Genomic DNA, 16,246 nt, shown 5'->3' on the forward strand with positions numbered 1-16,246 from the left:
CTGGAAGTTGACCTGTGGGGACTGAACCCACAGATGGAAGATCTCTGTCTCTATTTTGCATTTCAAATAAGTTAATTTTAAAGATATTTATACATGTTATTTTACTTACCGTAAATGCAAACATCTTACCAGATTGTCATTTTTTAAAAGATTCACCCTAGAATTTTCAAGAGTGATGTCTTCATACACCCTTCTCTCTTTTACTTGTCTTGTGTTTCAAAAATCACTTGTGAGTGATAACCCGATATGCCCCCAGTGGCCAGGTTCCCAGGAGCATGGTGTGAATGCCATTCTCTAGCTGATTCTTACGGAATGTCAGCAGTAGGAAAGGAGTCAGTGGAGCAGCTGTTGCTCTGTGACTGAATGACATCTACTGTATACTCCCCTCATATGTGTGCCTAACCCCCTGGGACATCAAGATTTTCTCCCAGCTACAGTTCTCATTCCTTGGAGAGCTATTGCTGATTGGATGCAAGTATTGAAGGAACAAGTAGAAAATGATTTGTGCAGTCTGGATTCTCTCATCCTTGTGTGTGGAGGGATAATTGTAAAGACCAAGGATAATCCATTTAGCTTACCACTAAGCCAGTGTCTACAGCTCTTTTCCTATTTTAATTGAGCGTTCTGTAGGATTACATTTTCACTCTTATTAACATATCAAGTATATGTGTTTCTTAAAGTTTTTTGGTAATTTCTAAAGTTTGCAGTATAAATTTTCAAATAATTTTATACTATCTTGAGGGCAGTACAGGCATCTTATAGAATATTCCCAATTCCTACATATAATTTTTGTCATTCTTTTTATCTCTCTGTAGTTGTTCTGACCCAGTTAATTTTTTTTTTTAAATTTTATTCATTTGAAAGGCAGAGTTACACAGATAGAAGAAGAGACAGGGAGAGAGAGCTTCCATCTGGTTCATTACCCAAAGGTTACAGTGGCCAGGGCTGGGCCAGGCTGAAGCCAGGAGCCAAGAGTTTATTTTAGGTCTCCCTCATGGGTGGCAGGGGCATAAGTACTTGGACCATCTTCTGCTGATTTTCCCAGGCCCTTAGCAGGGAGCTGGATTGCAAGTGGAGCAGCAGGGACTTGAACAAGTACCAATATGGGATGCTGGTGTCTTAGGTAGCCACTTCATCTACTACAGCACAGTACTGACCCCCAGTTCATTGTGTGTGGTTTTTTTTTTTTTTTTTTTTTTTTGACAGGCAGAGTGGACAGTGAGAGAGAGACAGAGAGAAAGGTCTTCCTTTTGCCGTTGGTTCACCCTCCAATGGCCGCTGCGGCTGGCGCACCACGCTGAGCTGATGGCAGGAGCCAGGTACTTATCCTGGTCTCCCATGGGGTGCAGGGCCCAAGGACTTTGGGCCATCCTCCACTGCACTCCCTGGCCACAGCAGAGAGCTGGCCTGGAAGAGGGGCAACCGGGACAGAATCCGGCGCCCCGACCGGGACTAGAACCTGGTGTGCTGACGCCGCAAGGCGGAGGATTAGCCTAGTGAGCCGCGGAGCCGGCCTCAGTTCATTGTTGATACTATCATTTTGAATAAATATTTGTCCATGAGATATGTGGGAATAGAGAAAGTAAATTTTTTGTTGTATCTTCATTTGATGGCTTTCAGATACTCTTTTTATGTTATCTGACAGTCAAAACTCATTGCTTTTTCTGATAATCCCTTTTAATTGTTTGTTTATTTCAGAGACAGAGAGATGCTATTCATTGGCTTACTCCCCAGATGCCCACAACTGCCAAGAAGGGGTCTGGGTCAAAGCAGAGAGCTGAGAACTCTATCTAGGTTTTTCATGAGGGTGGCAGGAACCCAATCCCTTGAGCCATCACCACTTTTTCCCTGGGTCAATTAATAGTAACCTGGAGTCAGCAGCCAGATCCAGGAAATAAATCCAAATGCTCTAAATACTCATGCTAACTTTACTTTTTAAATGAGAAACAGTTGGCAAACCTTGTATGTAATTTATCAGCCACATTAACAATGAATAAACCATATAACGGGGATGAGTGGTGTGGTACAATGCATTAAGCCACAATTTGGGATTCTCCCAGCCCTGTTGGAGTGCCTTATTTTCAAATCCTGGCTACTGAATACTTAGAGCTTCTAGTTGGTGTTCCTGGATAATAGTCCAAGTTACTTCCACCCACAGGGAATACCCAGAAGTAGCTCCTGAGTGCTGGGATTTGAACCTGTGCCCATATGAGATGCTGGCACTGCAGGTGGCTAAACCTGATAAGCCACAGCACTAGCCCCTTAATTGGCTTTTTTAAAATTTTATTTATTTATTTATTTGTTTATTTTTTGACAGGCAAAGTGGACAGAGAGAAAGGTCTTCCTTTTGCCGTTGGTTCACCCTCCAATGGCCGCTGCGGCCGGTGCACCGTGCTGATCTGATGGCAGGAGCCAGGTACTTATCCTGGTCTCCCATGAGGTGCAGGGCCCAAGGACTTGGGCCATCCTCCACTGCACTCCCTGGCCACAGCAGAGAGCTGGCCTGGAAGAGGGGCAACCGGGACAGAATCCGGCGCCCCGACCGGGACTAGAACCTGGTGTGCCGGTGCCGCTAGGTGGAGGATTAGCCTAGTGAACCGCGGCGCCGGCCCTTAATTGGCTTTTAATGCTCTACTAATGAGATTGTTTTCCTAATTTTTTTTTACAGATAGTTCATTATAGTGTAGATATTGTTTTGATTTTTTAAAATAAAATTTTATTTAAACAATTGCTAACAATTGCTGAGATTCAGTTTGCTGTGGACCATTTAATGAAGAGACTTCTTTCCCCAGTGAATTTTTGGTAAGTTTGTCAAAGAACAGTTGCATGTGAATGTGTGGATTTCTTTGTGGGACCCCTATTTTGTTCCATTAGTGAATGTGTCTCTTCTTACTATATCAGTGGTTATCATATGTCTGTACTATGCCTTGTATTCAGATATTCTGGTCCCTCTGGAATTTTTCTGTTCTTCAAGATTGCTTTGGTTATTTGAGGACTTTTTTTCATTCTAGACAAATTTTAGATTTGTTTTATTCTGGTTCTGTGAAGAGTGTCATTGGTGTGTAGATGGGAATTGTGTTTAATCTGTAAATTATTTTGGGTAGTATGGCAATGTTATTAATTCTTCCAGTGCATGAACTTTGGAGTTCACATTGTGTCTTCAATTTCTTTCATCAATGTTTTGTAATTTTTTAATTGTAAAGGTCTTTCATATATGATTAAATCTATTCCAGATATTTTTATTTTCTTTCAGTATTATGAATCTGTTTTTTCTTTTATTTTTCAGTGTGCTCACTATTTGTGTATAAAAGTACTACTGAGATTTTGTGTTCATTCTATACCTTGCAACTTTTACTGAACTCATTTATCAGTTCTAGCAGTCTCTTGGAAGAGTCAATTAATTCTCTCTATATAAAATCATGACATTTAGAAACAAATAATTTAAATTCCTTCTTTCCTATCTGCATTTCTTTATTTCCTTCTCTTGCCTACTTGTGTTAGCCAGAATTTACAGTGCAATGTTGAGTAACAGTGGTGACAGTGAACATCCTTGTCTGGTTCCAGGTCTTAGAGGAAATGTCTTTCAGAAAGATGGTGGCTATGAGTTTTCCAAATGTAGGCTTTATTGTGTTGAGATATTTTCCTTCTATATGTGTTTTACTTAAAATTTTTCTCATAAATTGATACTGAATTTTACTGAATACTTTTTCTACATCTATTCAAATGATCATAATGATATTTATCATTCATCCTCTTGATATGATTTATTTGGTTTACTGATTGCATATGCTGATCTAGCCCTACTTTTTCCTAAGATATATCTCATTTGATTATGATGTCTGAGCTTTTTGATGTACTGCTGGATTTGATTTGCTAGCATTATGATGGTAATTTTTGCATCTGTATTCATTAGGCATATTGGCCTATAGTTTCCTTTTATTTTAAAAAGAGATAGAGAGATCACTTCTAGTTCATATGATTTTGGGCTTCACAGACCATAGGGATCCTTGGCCATGAGGCATGTGTTCTGCACTTACTGGGAGGAGATAAATCCATTGTTCTCAGGTGGTGAGTCCTGACAGTGAAGTGTGAGCCATAGACCTCACTCTGTCGGTAAGGCCACACTGCCTGAATCCTCAGATCTGAGACCATAGCAGGGGAAACATGGGTTGTGTTTCAAGGATTATTTTGTCAGAGGGTGTTGCTCTCTCAAAAGACCAATGTATTCTTCCAGATGTGCTGAACCTAGTTACTGAAGCTCCAGAAATGCAGTTGTGAATCCAAGATCACAACGGTATAGGAGGAATCTGCAAACTGCATGAGCAGTGACATGTGAAGTGTGAGTCCAGTTTGAGTTTGGCCAATGAAGGATCCTGTTACTGATCTATATGACATAAGTTTATCCATCTGTGTAGCCTGAGGGCATTCACAATACCAATGAAATGCTTCATATTCCTGGCTAATCAGTTTGAAATGTGTACCAGCTGTGTCACTACTGGGCAGTTGAATTTGTGGTATTTACTCACCAACTGAAATGTCTAGTCCTTTTTGGTCTATAGTCTGCTGGTATCCATGTCTGAATTTATAAAACTTTATATAAAACCTAGTTTCCAAGGGCATTAGGTTCTATGAGGATAATTAAGGCATTGTATGATGAGCCTGTTTCATTTCTTTTTAAAAAAAAACATTTAAGGCAGAGTTACAGAGAGAGGGGGAGAGACAGATCTTCCATCCACTGATTCACTCCCTAAATGGCCACAACAGCCAGGGCTGGGCCAGCGTTATTCCAGGAGCCTGGTTCTCCATCCTGCTCTTCCATGTATGTGGCAGGAGCCCAAGTATTCCCCAGGAGCATTAGTAGGGAGCTGGATCAGAAGTGGAGCAGTCAAGACTCAACAGGGTACTCATGGGATGCTGGGCATTATAAGCAACAGCTTCACTTACTGCACCACAGTGATAGCCCCGAGTCTATTTCCTTTATAACAAAGTAGTTTATGCTGAATGAACACTTGGCTCCATGAATAGGAAGGCACCTGAAGGACCGCTCCTCTGACCAGCCATCCCTAATTCTTCACAATAGAGGCAGAAGGGTCCCAGAAAGGTGAAGACCCTAGCTTTGACTTGCCCAAGCATTTATTGATTCTTCTGCCCAGAGTGATCAAGGTTTGAGTGATGCTACCTCACCTCATCTATAAAGCTTTCTAAGACTGGGTGACATTAGAAGACTTACATGGACCTTGAGAAGAGAGATGTGAGAGAGGTAAGACACATAGACAGGGGCCCAGGAAGTGTAACATGTTGGAAGAGTTTTGAAAGTGTTACCTGCAGTGTAGATACAACTTGTTATATCTAGAAATCTGTCCATAGTGCTCTCTAACACACTCTCATTACTCCTTGCTCCATTACTCTCATTACTCCATTATTTCCAGATTTGGAACTCTGCTAACTGGTCTTTCACCACATTTGGCATCTAGAGCTATGCTGAATTCTCCTCTACCCTGATAGTTTTCCTGGTAGCATCAGAATTGTTGCCAGGACTCTTGTGTCAGATGATAAATATAAAATATAGTGCATTTTAGAGAATAAGTGTGTTGACAAAGGTCAAATCATTAGTAGATACCAGGCACCCTGACTTTTTGAGTAATATTCTCCATTTTATCAGAGGTGATTACTTATGAGATTCTTAGAACTGAATTCAGTTTAGAAGAAACACTGTTTTAGAGGAAAGCACTTTGAGCATGACTATCCTCCAATACTGTGTGTGGATTTTGTGAATCCAGTGGGCTTATAGCACATGTTTTCTCACTTAGTGCCAGTTATCCATCCTTGACTATCATAAATGCTAAAGAAAGTCAAGATGAATCTGTTTCTGATTATTTAAAATGGTAATAAATCACAGTTTTAGTGCTAATTATTAATACTACAGCAACACAAAATAGTGCTTATATGTGTGTGTGTTTAAAATTAAAACACAGTATTATTGATCTCCAGACTATCTTTCTATTTCTATACCTTCCTGACTCTCATCCAGTTGGCATTTATTATGCTCATGAGGACTTCTTTGAGTGATTGTGAAATTCCCTTGGTTGTATTAGCTTGAAATTAAGTTGTTTCTCTCCTACTCAACAATGTATATCAGCATTTGATGCGTAATAAATCAACAACCAAAAAGTACAGATTTATTTACAAGTAAACATTTTGGGCTGGGCTCTTTACTTACATATCTGATGCGTGTTTTTTAATGTTTTATTTATGTATTTGGAAGAGTGACAAAGACAGAGATATCTTCTATCTGCTGGTTCACTTCTCAAATGTCCTTAACAGCCAGAGCTAAGCCAGGCTGAAGCCAGGAGGCAAGAACTGGGTGTCCCATGTAGGTAGCACGAATCCAAGTACTTGTCCATCATGCACTGTCTCCCAGGAACATTTGCAGGCATGTGGACTGGGAGTATATAGTATCTAGGGCACAAACCAGACACTCTGATATGGGGTATTGCCACTTAGTCCTGCTAAGCCACACTGCCGTGGATGAGCAGAGTGGCTATGCCTTTTCCTTCACAAAGACACCATGGACAGTCTTCTGTGAACATGTCCGTGGTTATTCACAAACACGTACATTTTAAAGGGTAGGTAAAAGGGGTGTAACCAATTCTGGGGAACACTGGCCATAGGGCAGAATGAACACTGGCAACAATATGCCTATCCAATCAGCTTGAAGGTCACGTAGCTTCCCAAGTGGGCTTAATGGGCTTGTTTACCTGATTGGCAGAAGGCAGGGGTGGGGAAAAATATGCCTGGGCTCAGGTAACTGCTGAGATCGCCCACAGGGTATCATGTATCCCAAGCAGTGGATTAACATGCTGTACCACATTTCTCTCTCCCACGCCTGATAGCTTGCTCTGGTTCTTGCCTAGACATTGTGACACCAACAGTATTTTACTTCTTCACAAGATGACTGTCCAATAAGACAAACTCAAATAGGCAAATATATTTCAACTTATGTTAATGTCATACTTAATTCCATTGGCTAAAGCCAGTGAATTGGTTAAGTCAGGGTCATTTTCGGGAAGGACTATCTGACGATCTGGACACAGGTAGGTGTGTCATTTAGAATCATTTCTGAAAGATGTAGTTCAATAAAATATATTGATTTTTCCCATATAATTTTAGACAAATAACAGGTTGCAAGATTCCTTTTTTTTTTTTTGGGGGGGGGTGGTCAAGCAGAGTTAGATAGTGAGAGAGAGAGAGACAGAGAGTTATAGACAGTGAGAGAGAGAGACAGAGAGAAAGGTCTTCCTTCTGTTGGTTCACTCCCCAAATGGCCACTACGGCCGGCACGCTGTGCCAACCTGAAGCCAGGAGCCAGGTGCTTCTTCCTGGTCTCCTATGCGGGTGCAGGGCCCAAGCACTTGAGCCATCCTCCACTGCCTTCCCCGGTCATAGCAGAGAGCTGGACTGAAAGAGGAACAACTGGGACAGAATCCAGCGCCCTGACCGGGACTAGAATCCAGGATGCCGAGGCAGAGGATTAGCATAGTGAGCCATGGCGCTGGCCAAGAGGCCTATTTTCTATGGAATGTTAGATATATAAAATCTGGGGATGTTCTAGTGAAAACTCTAATATGGAATCCTGTGTCTTACATCTATATTAACAGAAAAATGGTTAATACCATTCAAGTATTATTCTATAGTATTGATTTTAGTGACAACATGATCTTTCTTTGGTATGCCCCAATTTACTTCAACAATCATCCTTAGAATTATGAATTATTTTCAGTTACATTAAATTTTTACAAAATAAGGAGCAGATAAATATTTTCATTAGCCTAATGGTAAATTGTATTTATTCTCTCATGATTAAAGGAATTGTTGGTGTTCTTTCTAGGACTTTCCTGCCATTTCTCATGTATAAGCCCTATTCTTTCACAGGCAGGCTCAGTGTTGTTGTTTCTTCAGCTAATGTGTCTATTATTTTGTATTAATTTCCATCATGATCTCGCTTAGCACAGCGGAAGGTAGGAGAAAGCTAGATCAATTTTCTTACCACGCCTTCCACTCATCTTTCTTCCAGGTATAACTCTAGAGACTTCTATAGCTTTCCAAGAACAAAGAAAATGAATACATCTCCAGTAAGTTACTTATTTATTTCTCAGCTTGTTTTCTATTTTAGGGGCTTTGTGAGGGTTTGTCAGTTAAAATGGAAAAGTGCGTGTAAATATAATTCAACATCAGCAAATACGTGTAGGCAGTGTAAAGTTGTTGGAGTTGTAAGACATAACCACCTAAGACTGTGGAAAGTATTCTTGTCTTTCAGATTCCATAACAAAAGGACACATTTGTTCCATGATTTAAATTGAAACTTAGAGAAGAATGTGGTAATTCCCTTGGGCTGTGAAGTTCAAAACAGAATCTATTCATCATGTGGATGTAGTAGACAGTGATAATAAACGTAGCATTCAGCAAAGGTAGGATTTACCTAGTGCTGAAAAACAGAACCAGTTACTAAGGGCTTTATTTGGAATTGCTTAAATACTGTGGTACTCAACAGCTATAAGAAGGCTGCACTGGTTTGATGGATTAGACCAGGAGTGTGTGGACTCTTTTGCAGGTTTTTAAGCATCTCTCTATACATTTCTCCAAGTCAGTGTATGGACACACTGTGCTGTGGATTTCTCAAATTTATATATTCAGACAAATAATTCCATTCTTCATTTGAACCTTAATCTGTTCAAACTTGTCTTTATTAAATTCTTCAAGTATTTACCAATAACATACAGATTTGTTCTCTAATATTTTTCTTACCTGAATCTTTTGCTGTATTAATACACACACATTCACACACAAACACACACACATACATACATGAGACAGAAACAGAGAGTGAGAGAGATATGTAGTTTAAGAGACAGAGCTCTTAGAAAAAATGAGAGAGAGAAGAGAGAGAGCTCTTATCCACAGATTAACTCCCCAAATACCCACAGCAGCCAGGGCTGGGTCAAAGCTGCATCTAACACAGTAGCTAAGATATGGGATCAACCTAAATGTCCATTAATTGATGACTGGATAAATAAATGTATATGTATATACATATATATATATATATATACACACGTATGTATATGTATATAAATGTATATGTACACATACATACATATATATATATATACACACTAGGGAACACTACTCAGCTGTAAGAAAAAAATGAAATCCTGTCTTTTATAACAAAATGGATGAACTGAAAACCATTGTACTTAGTGAAATAAGCCAGTCCCCCAAGAGACAGATATCTTATGTTGTCCCTGATCTGAGGGTAAATGATAGAATACCTAAAAAGTAATACATTGGAGTGGCGAGGACATTTTGAGACTTGATGACTGTTTACAGCCCTTGTCTGTTCTGCTGAAGGATCAAGTTTTTTTCTTCATACTGTTTGTTGAATTCTTTACATAGTGTTGAGTTAACCTTACAGAAGTCAGGTAAGCTGAAAATAAATCTTTGTAAAAATTAAGTCGGAGGCCGGTGCCATGGCTCACTAGGCTAATCTCCGCCTTGCGGCGCTGGCACACCGGGTTCTAGTCCCGGTCGGGGCGCCGGATTCTGTCCCGGTTGCCCCTCTTCCAGGCCAGCTCTCTGCTGTGGCCAGGGAGTGCAGTGGAGGATGGCCCAAAGTCCTTGGGCCCTGCACCCTATGGGAGACCAGGAGAAGCACCTGGCTCCTGCCATCGGATCAGCGCGGTGCGCCGGCCGCAGCATGCTGGCCACGGCGGCCATTGGAGGGTGAACCAACGGCCAAAGGAAGACCTTTCTCTCTGTCTCTCTCTCTCTCACTGTCCACTCTGCCTGTCAAAAAAAAAAAAAATTAAGTTGGAAGAGGAGAGGGAAGAGGAAGAAGGGTTAGAGTGTGGGCAGGAGGGAGGGTAGGGTGGGAAGTATTATTATGTTCCTAAATCTATATATATGAAATACTTCAAACTTGTATAATTTAAATAAATTTTTGAAAGCTGAATCTAAGATCTAGGAATGTAGTGCTAGCCTCTCACATGGCTGACAGAAACCCAATTACTTGAGTCATCACTACTATCTCCCAGGGTCTGCATTAACAAGAATCTGGAATCAAAAATCAGAGCTGAAAATACATCCCTGGCACTCTGAAGTAGGAGCAAGGAGTACTAAGTAGCATCATAAACACAAAGCTAAATGCCTGCCCCACTTTTCAATTTCTCTTCTCTGCCACATTTGGAGCTACTGTAAATGTTTTTCTCCTGAATATTCTTCTGTTGCTATCTTGACCTCACTGATGATTTCTTCTTTTTATTTATTTATTTGAAAGAGTTACACAGAGAGAGGACAGGCAGAAAGAGTGTGAGAGGTCTTCCATCTACTGGTTCACTCCCCAATTGGCCACAATGGCCAGAGCTGTGCTGATCTGAAGCCAGGAGCCAGGAATTTCCTCTAGGTCTTCTCACGTGGGAACGATGGCCCAAGGACTTGGGCCATCTTCCACTGCCCACCCAGGGCATAGCAGAGAGCTGGATCAGAAGCGGAGTAGCCTGGACTCAAAAACTGGCATCCATATGGGATGCCAGCACTGCAGGCAGTGGTCTTACTTGCGACACCACAGCACTGGCCCCTCTAATTTCTTCTTAATATCACACATTCAAGTATTCAATGTGCTCTCCCATTCAATTCTCCCCTTCCCTGCAATTCTCCTCAACAGATCTGACCATCAATGGGCTAACACTGTTGTTTTCCTCCAGCCCATACTTCTATTTCTCATTGAATACTTTTTGTTCAAATAGCATCTCAAACTCAACAATTCTAAATTGGCATTCATCTGTTTTTTATACTCATGAAAGGTATTACTGCCAGCTAGCCTTGAACCAAATCATGAAAACAGGATTTTTCCTGGACTCCTCCCTACGTCTCAAGTCTAACTTCACCTGGCATTAAATTCTGTTTTTGCTTGTTCCTAAATCTTTACTTTAATGTCTGTATGCAGCGTGTAAAAGAAGGAGGAGCTGTTGTTCATTAAAAACAAAATATTCTTCCATTGATGAGAAGTGTCACTCTTTTTATGAGAAGTATCACCCTTGACAAAAATTGTGAAGGATGTATTATCTCAGTGATGAGCGGTGACCTCTCCTATGATGTGGTAATAGGCTTAGGAGTTAGTGGGAGAAAGATTTCATGAAGTTGGAGGTGGCATACATGTGAAGCAGTGTTAAGAGAAAGATACATATAAAACAGGAAACACAGCTTTCATCATGTTTACTTGTGTTGAGCATTTGACACAGTAGTTAAGATACCTCTTTAGGGTGGGCTTTCCCACATAAGCTTAAATTGACACTTGGGATTCCCACTTCCCATATTGGAGTGCCAGATTTAAGTCCCTGATGCATTAATTCTCATCCACTTTTTGTGCTAATGTGCATACTGGGAGGCAGCAGAATATGACTAAACTACTAAAGTTCCTGCCAGCGACATGAGAAACCCAATCAAATTCTACACTATTGGCTGTGGCCTGTCCCAACTCTGCCTGAATTAAATTGCACATGCAAAGCAGAACAAAAGATGTAATATCTTCATTTCTTTCACTCGCTTGCTCTCTCTCTGTTTCTGTATCCTTAAAACAAAATGAAAATAATTAACAATGTTTAAAAACATACCTCTACCTCACCTGAATCCAAGATTGATTTGTGTGGGTTTATCTTAACTCTGCTTCCAATTTCAGCTTCCTGCTAATGCAGACTGTAGGAGGCAGCAGATAATGGCTCAAATATTTGAGAAATTGAGAAACACATGATAGGCCCATGTAAATTTCTGTACCTGGCTTCAGCATCTGTCCATTTCTGGCTGTTGTAGCAATTTTGGGAGCAAACAAGCCAGTAGATTTTCTGTCTTCCTCTCTCTCTCTGTGCCTTTAAAGAAAAGTAAATAAATCAATGAATAAGTTTGAAAATTATTTTGCTTGTATATATATATATGTAGATGATCCTGTTTATATTTTGTACTAATAAAGATAGTATATTTCTAACCCAAAATGATCTGTCATGTTTTCAAACTCTTCTATGTTTGTTCCATCGTTTTACATACATATCAGCCATGTACTAGAGTTTCAGTTTCTACAGATTTGCAATCTTTTTTTTAACTTTTATTTAATAAATATAAATTTCAAAAGTACAACTTTTGGATTACAGCAGCTTTTCCCCTCATAACCTCCATCCCACCCACAATGATCCCATCTCCCACTCTCCCCCCATCCCATTCTTCATCAAGATTCGTTTTCAATTATGTTTATATATAGAAGATCAATTTAGTATATACTAAGTAAAGATTTTAACAGTTTTCACCCCCACAGATACACAAAGTGTAAAGTACTGTTTGAGTACTAGTTTTAATGTTAACTTACATAATACAACACTTTAAGGACAGAGATCCTACATGGGGAGTAGGTGCACAGTGACTCCCATTGTTGATTGAACAATTGACACTCTTATTTATGACGTCAGTAATCACCCGAGGCTCTTGTCATGAGTTTCCAAGGCTATAGAAGCCTCTTGAGTTCACCAACTCCGACCTTATTTAGACAAGGCCATAGTCAAAGTGGAAGTTCTTTCCTCCCTTCAGAGAAAGGTGCCTCCTTCTTTGATGGTGTGTTCTTTCTGCTGGGATCTCATTTTTTTTTTTTTTATAATAAACATTTCAGTGGTTGGAAAGTGGAAATCTCATTGTGATTGTCATTTGTATTTACCTAAAAGTAAATAATGTTGAATATATTTTCATGTGCTAATCAGTTCTTTGTATATCATTTTTGTAGAAATATCTTTTTAAAGGTTTATTTAATTTATTTCAAAGGCAGAGTTACAGAGACAGAGAGAGAAATAGAGAGATCCTGTATCTGCTGGTTCATTCTGTAAATGTGTATAATTGCGAGGACTGCGCCATGTAAAAGTTAGGAGCCTAGAACTCCTTCCAGGTCTCCCACATTGGTGTCAGGTTCAGGGGCCCAGGCACTCAGACTGTCTGCCATTGCTTTCCCAGGCATGTTTGCAGTAAGCTGAATTAGAAGTGGAGCAGCGGCCGGCGCCGCGGCTCACTAGGCTAATCCTCCGCTTAGCGGCGCCGGCACACCGGGTTCTAGTCCCGGTCGGGGCAACGGATTCTGTCCCGGTTGCCCCTCTTCCAGGCCAGCTCTCTGCTGTGGCCAGGGAGTGCAGTGGAGGATGGCCCAGGTGCTTGGGCCCTGCACCCCATGGGAGACCAGGAAAAGCACCTGGCCCCTGGCTCCTGCCATCGGATCAGCGCGATGTGCCGGCCGCAGTGCGCTGGCCGCGGCGGCCATTGGAGGGTGAACCAACGGCAAAGGAAGACCTTTCTCTCTGTCTCTCTCTCTCACTGTCCACCACTCTGCCTGTCAAAAAAAAAAAAAAAAAAAAAAAAGAAGTGGAGCAGCCAGGACTAGAAATGGTAATCACATTTGATTTCAGTATCACTGTAAACAACTTAACCCACTTTGCCACAATACTGGTCCCAGAAATATGTTTTTAAAGGATTTATTTGTATATTTGAAAGGCAGAGCAACAGAGAGAGGGAGAGATAGAGATAAAGAGACAGAGAAAGAGGGAGAGAGAGATAGAGGGAGGGCAGGAAGGGGGGGGGAGAGGAAGAGAGAGAGAGAGAAAGAGAAAGACCTCCATGTGCTAGTTTGCCCCTCAAGGCTTTAACAGTGAGGTATGGACCAGGCCAAACCAGAAGCCAGGAACTCCATCCTGTTTTCCCTCCTAGGTAGTAGGGGCCCCAGTACGTAGTGCATCTTTTGTTGCCTTCCAAGGTGCATTAGCAGGAAGCTGGATAAGAAACAGAGTAAGACTTGTACTGACTTTCCAATATGGGATGCCTAGGATGCCAGAATGGCAAGTCGTAGTTTAACCCATGATGCCACAATTCTAGCCCCTGTACAAATGTCTTTAGTTCATTGCTTATTTCTAAATCTGTTTTTTATTGCTTTTGAGTTGTAGGATTTTCTTATATACCATATATTCCCAATATTAATCTCATATCATATGATTTGTAAATTTTTTCTCCCATGAAATGGGTTGCCTTTGCATTTTGTTGATAATGTCTTTTGGTATACAACAGGTTTTAGTTTTATATAATTACTCTTTTGTTCTTTCTCATTGCCTATGCAATATAAAGGCTATACCAAATAAGTTCTGCCAACCCATTATTATCATTTCTCTATTTATTCTTTTTTTAAGATTTATTTATTTATTTGAAAGTCAGAATTACACAGAAAGAGAAGGAGAGGCAGAGGCAGAGAGATAGAGAGAGAGAGAGAGAGAGAGAGATCTTCCATCCACTGGTTCACTCCCCACTTGGCCACAACAGCCAGAGCTGTGCCAATCTGAAACCAGGAGCTTCTTCTGAATCTCCCACATGGGTGCAGGGGCCCAAGGGTTTGGGCCATCTTCTACTGCTTTCCCAGGCCACAGCAGAGAGCTGGATTGGAAATGGAGCAGCTGGATTTTGAACCAGCACCCATATGGGATGCTGGCTCTGCAGGCGGTGGCTTTACCCACTAAGCCGCAGTGCCAACCTCTCTCCTATTTATTCTTAACATTTAAATTCACAATTATAGCTTTTATCAGAACATAAAATATGGATAGAGTGTTTTTTATTTAAAAGATGATATTTTATTTAAATTTAACATTTTCCAGTTAGGATGCTATCCTTTGCTCTTGATGATATTCTCAGTGTTTCACATGTGCCAGGTTCAATTCACTAAGCACATGGCTCTAGCCAGCTCATGTGCATTAGATTCTACCTCAAAGGTTGGAATATGAGGGAATGTCATTATTGTAGAACAATTGTTTCAATATATTTTTTAAAAAAATTTTTCTTTAAGGTCTACAAACTTCATGTATTTCCTATTTATGGATTCAGGAAAATAGTGATACTTCCCACCTTTACTATCCCTTCTGATCGTTTCCAAACTTCTTTCTCCTCCCTCTCCTATTCCCATTCTTAATTTTACAAATAACTATTTTCAGTTAATTTTGTACTCATAAATTGGCCCTACACTAAGTAAAGAGTTCATTTTTACTTGTTTCTCTAAATTGACTTGCAGCTCTCACACAGTGCTGCTGGGGCATCTTTACCTTCCAATGTTTCCTCATTAACTATGATGCTTTCTCTTATTCTCAGATACATATAATGTATCATGTTAAAGAAGAATGAATAAACATTTTTTTAAAAGATTTATTTATTTATTTGAGTCAGAGTTACACAGACAGAGGAGAGGCAGAGAGAGAGGTCTTCCATCCGATGGTTCACTCCCCAGATGGCCGCAACAGCTGGAGCTTTGCGGATCCAAAGCCAGGAGCCTCCCCCAAGTCTGCCACATGGATGCAGGGGCCCAAGGACTGGCCATCTTCCACTGCTATCCCAGGCCATAGCAAAGAACTGGATTGGAAGTGGAGCAGCCAGGATTCGAACAGGCACCCATATGGGATACTGGCACTGCAGGCATCAGCTTTACCCATTCTGCCACAGTGCCGGCCCCCAGTCATTTCTGTTTTGTGACAGAGGTAATATGTTGAGCAGAAGTGTGCTGTTACAGGGGTTGCTGTCATTTGAAGACCTGGCTGTGGACTTCACCCAGGAGGAGTGGCAGGACCTAGACAATGCTCAGAAGACCCTGTACAAGGATGTGATGCTGGAGACCTACAGCAGCCTGCAGTCCTTAGGTGAGTGGTACTCCCTAACTGAAACATTTTATTCTCACTTGACACATAAACAAACACTTTATGTGGTTTAATGGTGGGTAGGTATGTAATTTGTGTCCATAAAAAAATCTGAGCATCTACCCTCCAGGAAATGATTCAAATTGGCACTTTTTGTTGCACAACTCCTGTACCATGGTTTTGTACTTCAAAAATTAACCTAAATTAGTGATTTGAAAATACCTCACATCATTTCCCATTAACAGGTCACTGCATCACCAAACCTGACTTGATCTTCAAGTTGGAGCAAGGAGCAGAGCCTTGGCTGGTGAAAGAATGCCTGAACCAGAGCCTGCCAGGTCAGTCTGCATGTAGTGGGCAAGGAGACTGGGACAGAAAGAGTATAGCAGATGTTGACTTCTTCTAACTCAAGTCCCAGCTCTGAGGACAGCTGCTCCCATGCATCAGACAAAGCCATTCTGCAGTCTCCACTGAGGGCGCTCATGTTTCCAGTAATTTAA

General features: G+C 40.9%; 1 protein-coding gene across 2 annotated transcripts in view; it reads left to right on the forward strand.

Annotated features, from left to right (window-relative positions):
- LOC138845290 (uncharacterized) overlaps positions 1-16,246 on the forward strand; it is an 81,427-nt gene that overhangs the window by 48,774 nt on the left and 16,407 nt on the right. For both annotated transcript variants that reach the window (XM_089313735.1, XM_089313734.1), the window contains exons 2-4: positions 8,075-8,132; positions 15,623-15,749; positions 15,992-16,084. In XM_089313735.1, the coding sequence (XP_089169861.1) occupies positions 8,118-8,132; positions 15,623-15,749; positions 15,992-16,084 (235 nt within the window). In that variant the 5' untranslated portion in view covers positions 8,075-8,117. The remainder of the gene's footprint in view (positions 1-8,074; positions 8,133-15,622; positions 15,750-15,991; positions 16,085-16,246) is intronic.

The sequence above is a fragment of the Oryctolagus cuniculus genome, chromosome 15 (assembly GCF_051225735.1).
Source record: "Oryctolagus cuniculus isolate XC-2025 breed Fujian yellow rabbit chromosome 15, ASM5122573v1, whole genome shotgun sequence".
NCBI lineage: Eukaryota > Metazoa > Chordata > Mammalia > Lagomorpha > Leporidae > Oryctolagus > Oryctolagus cuniculus.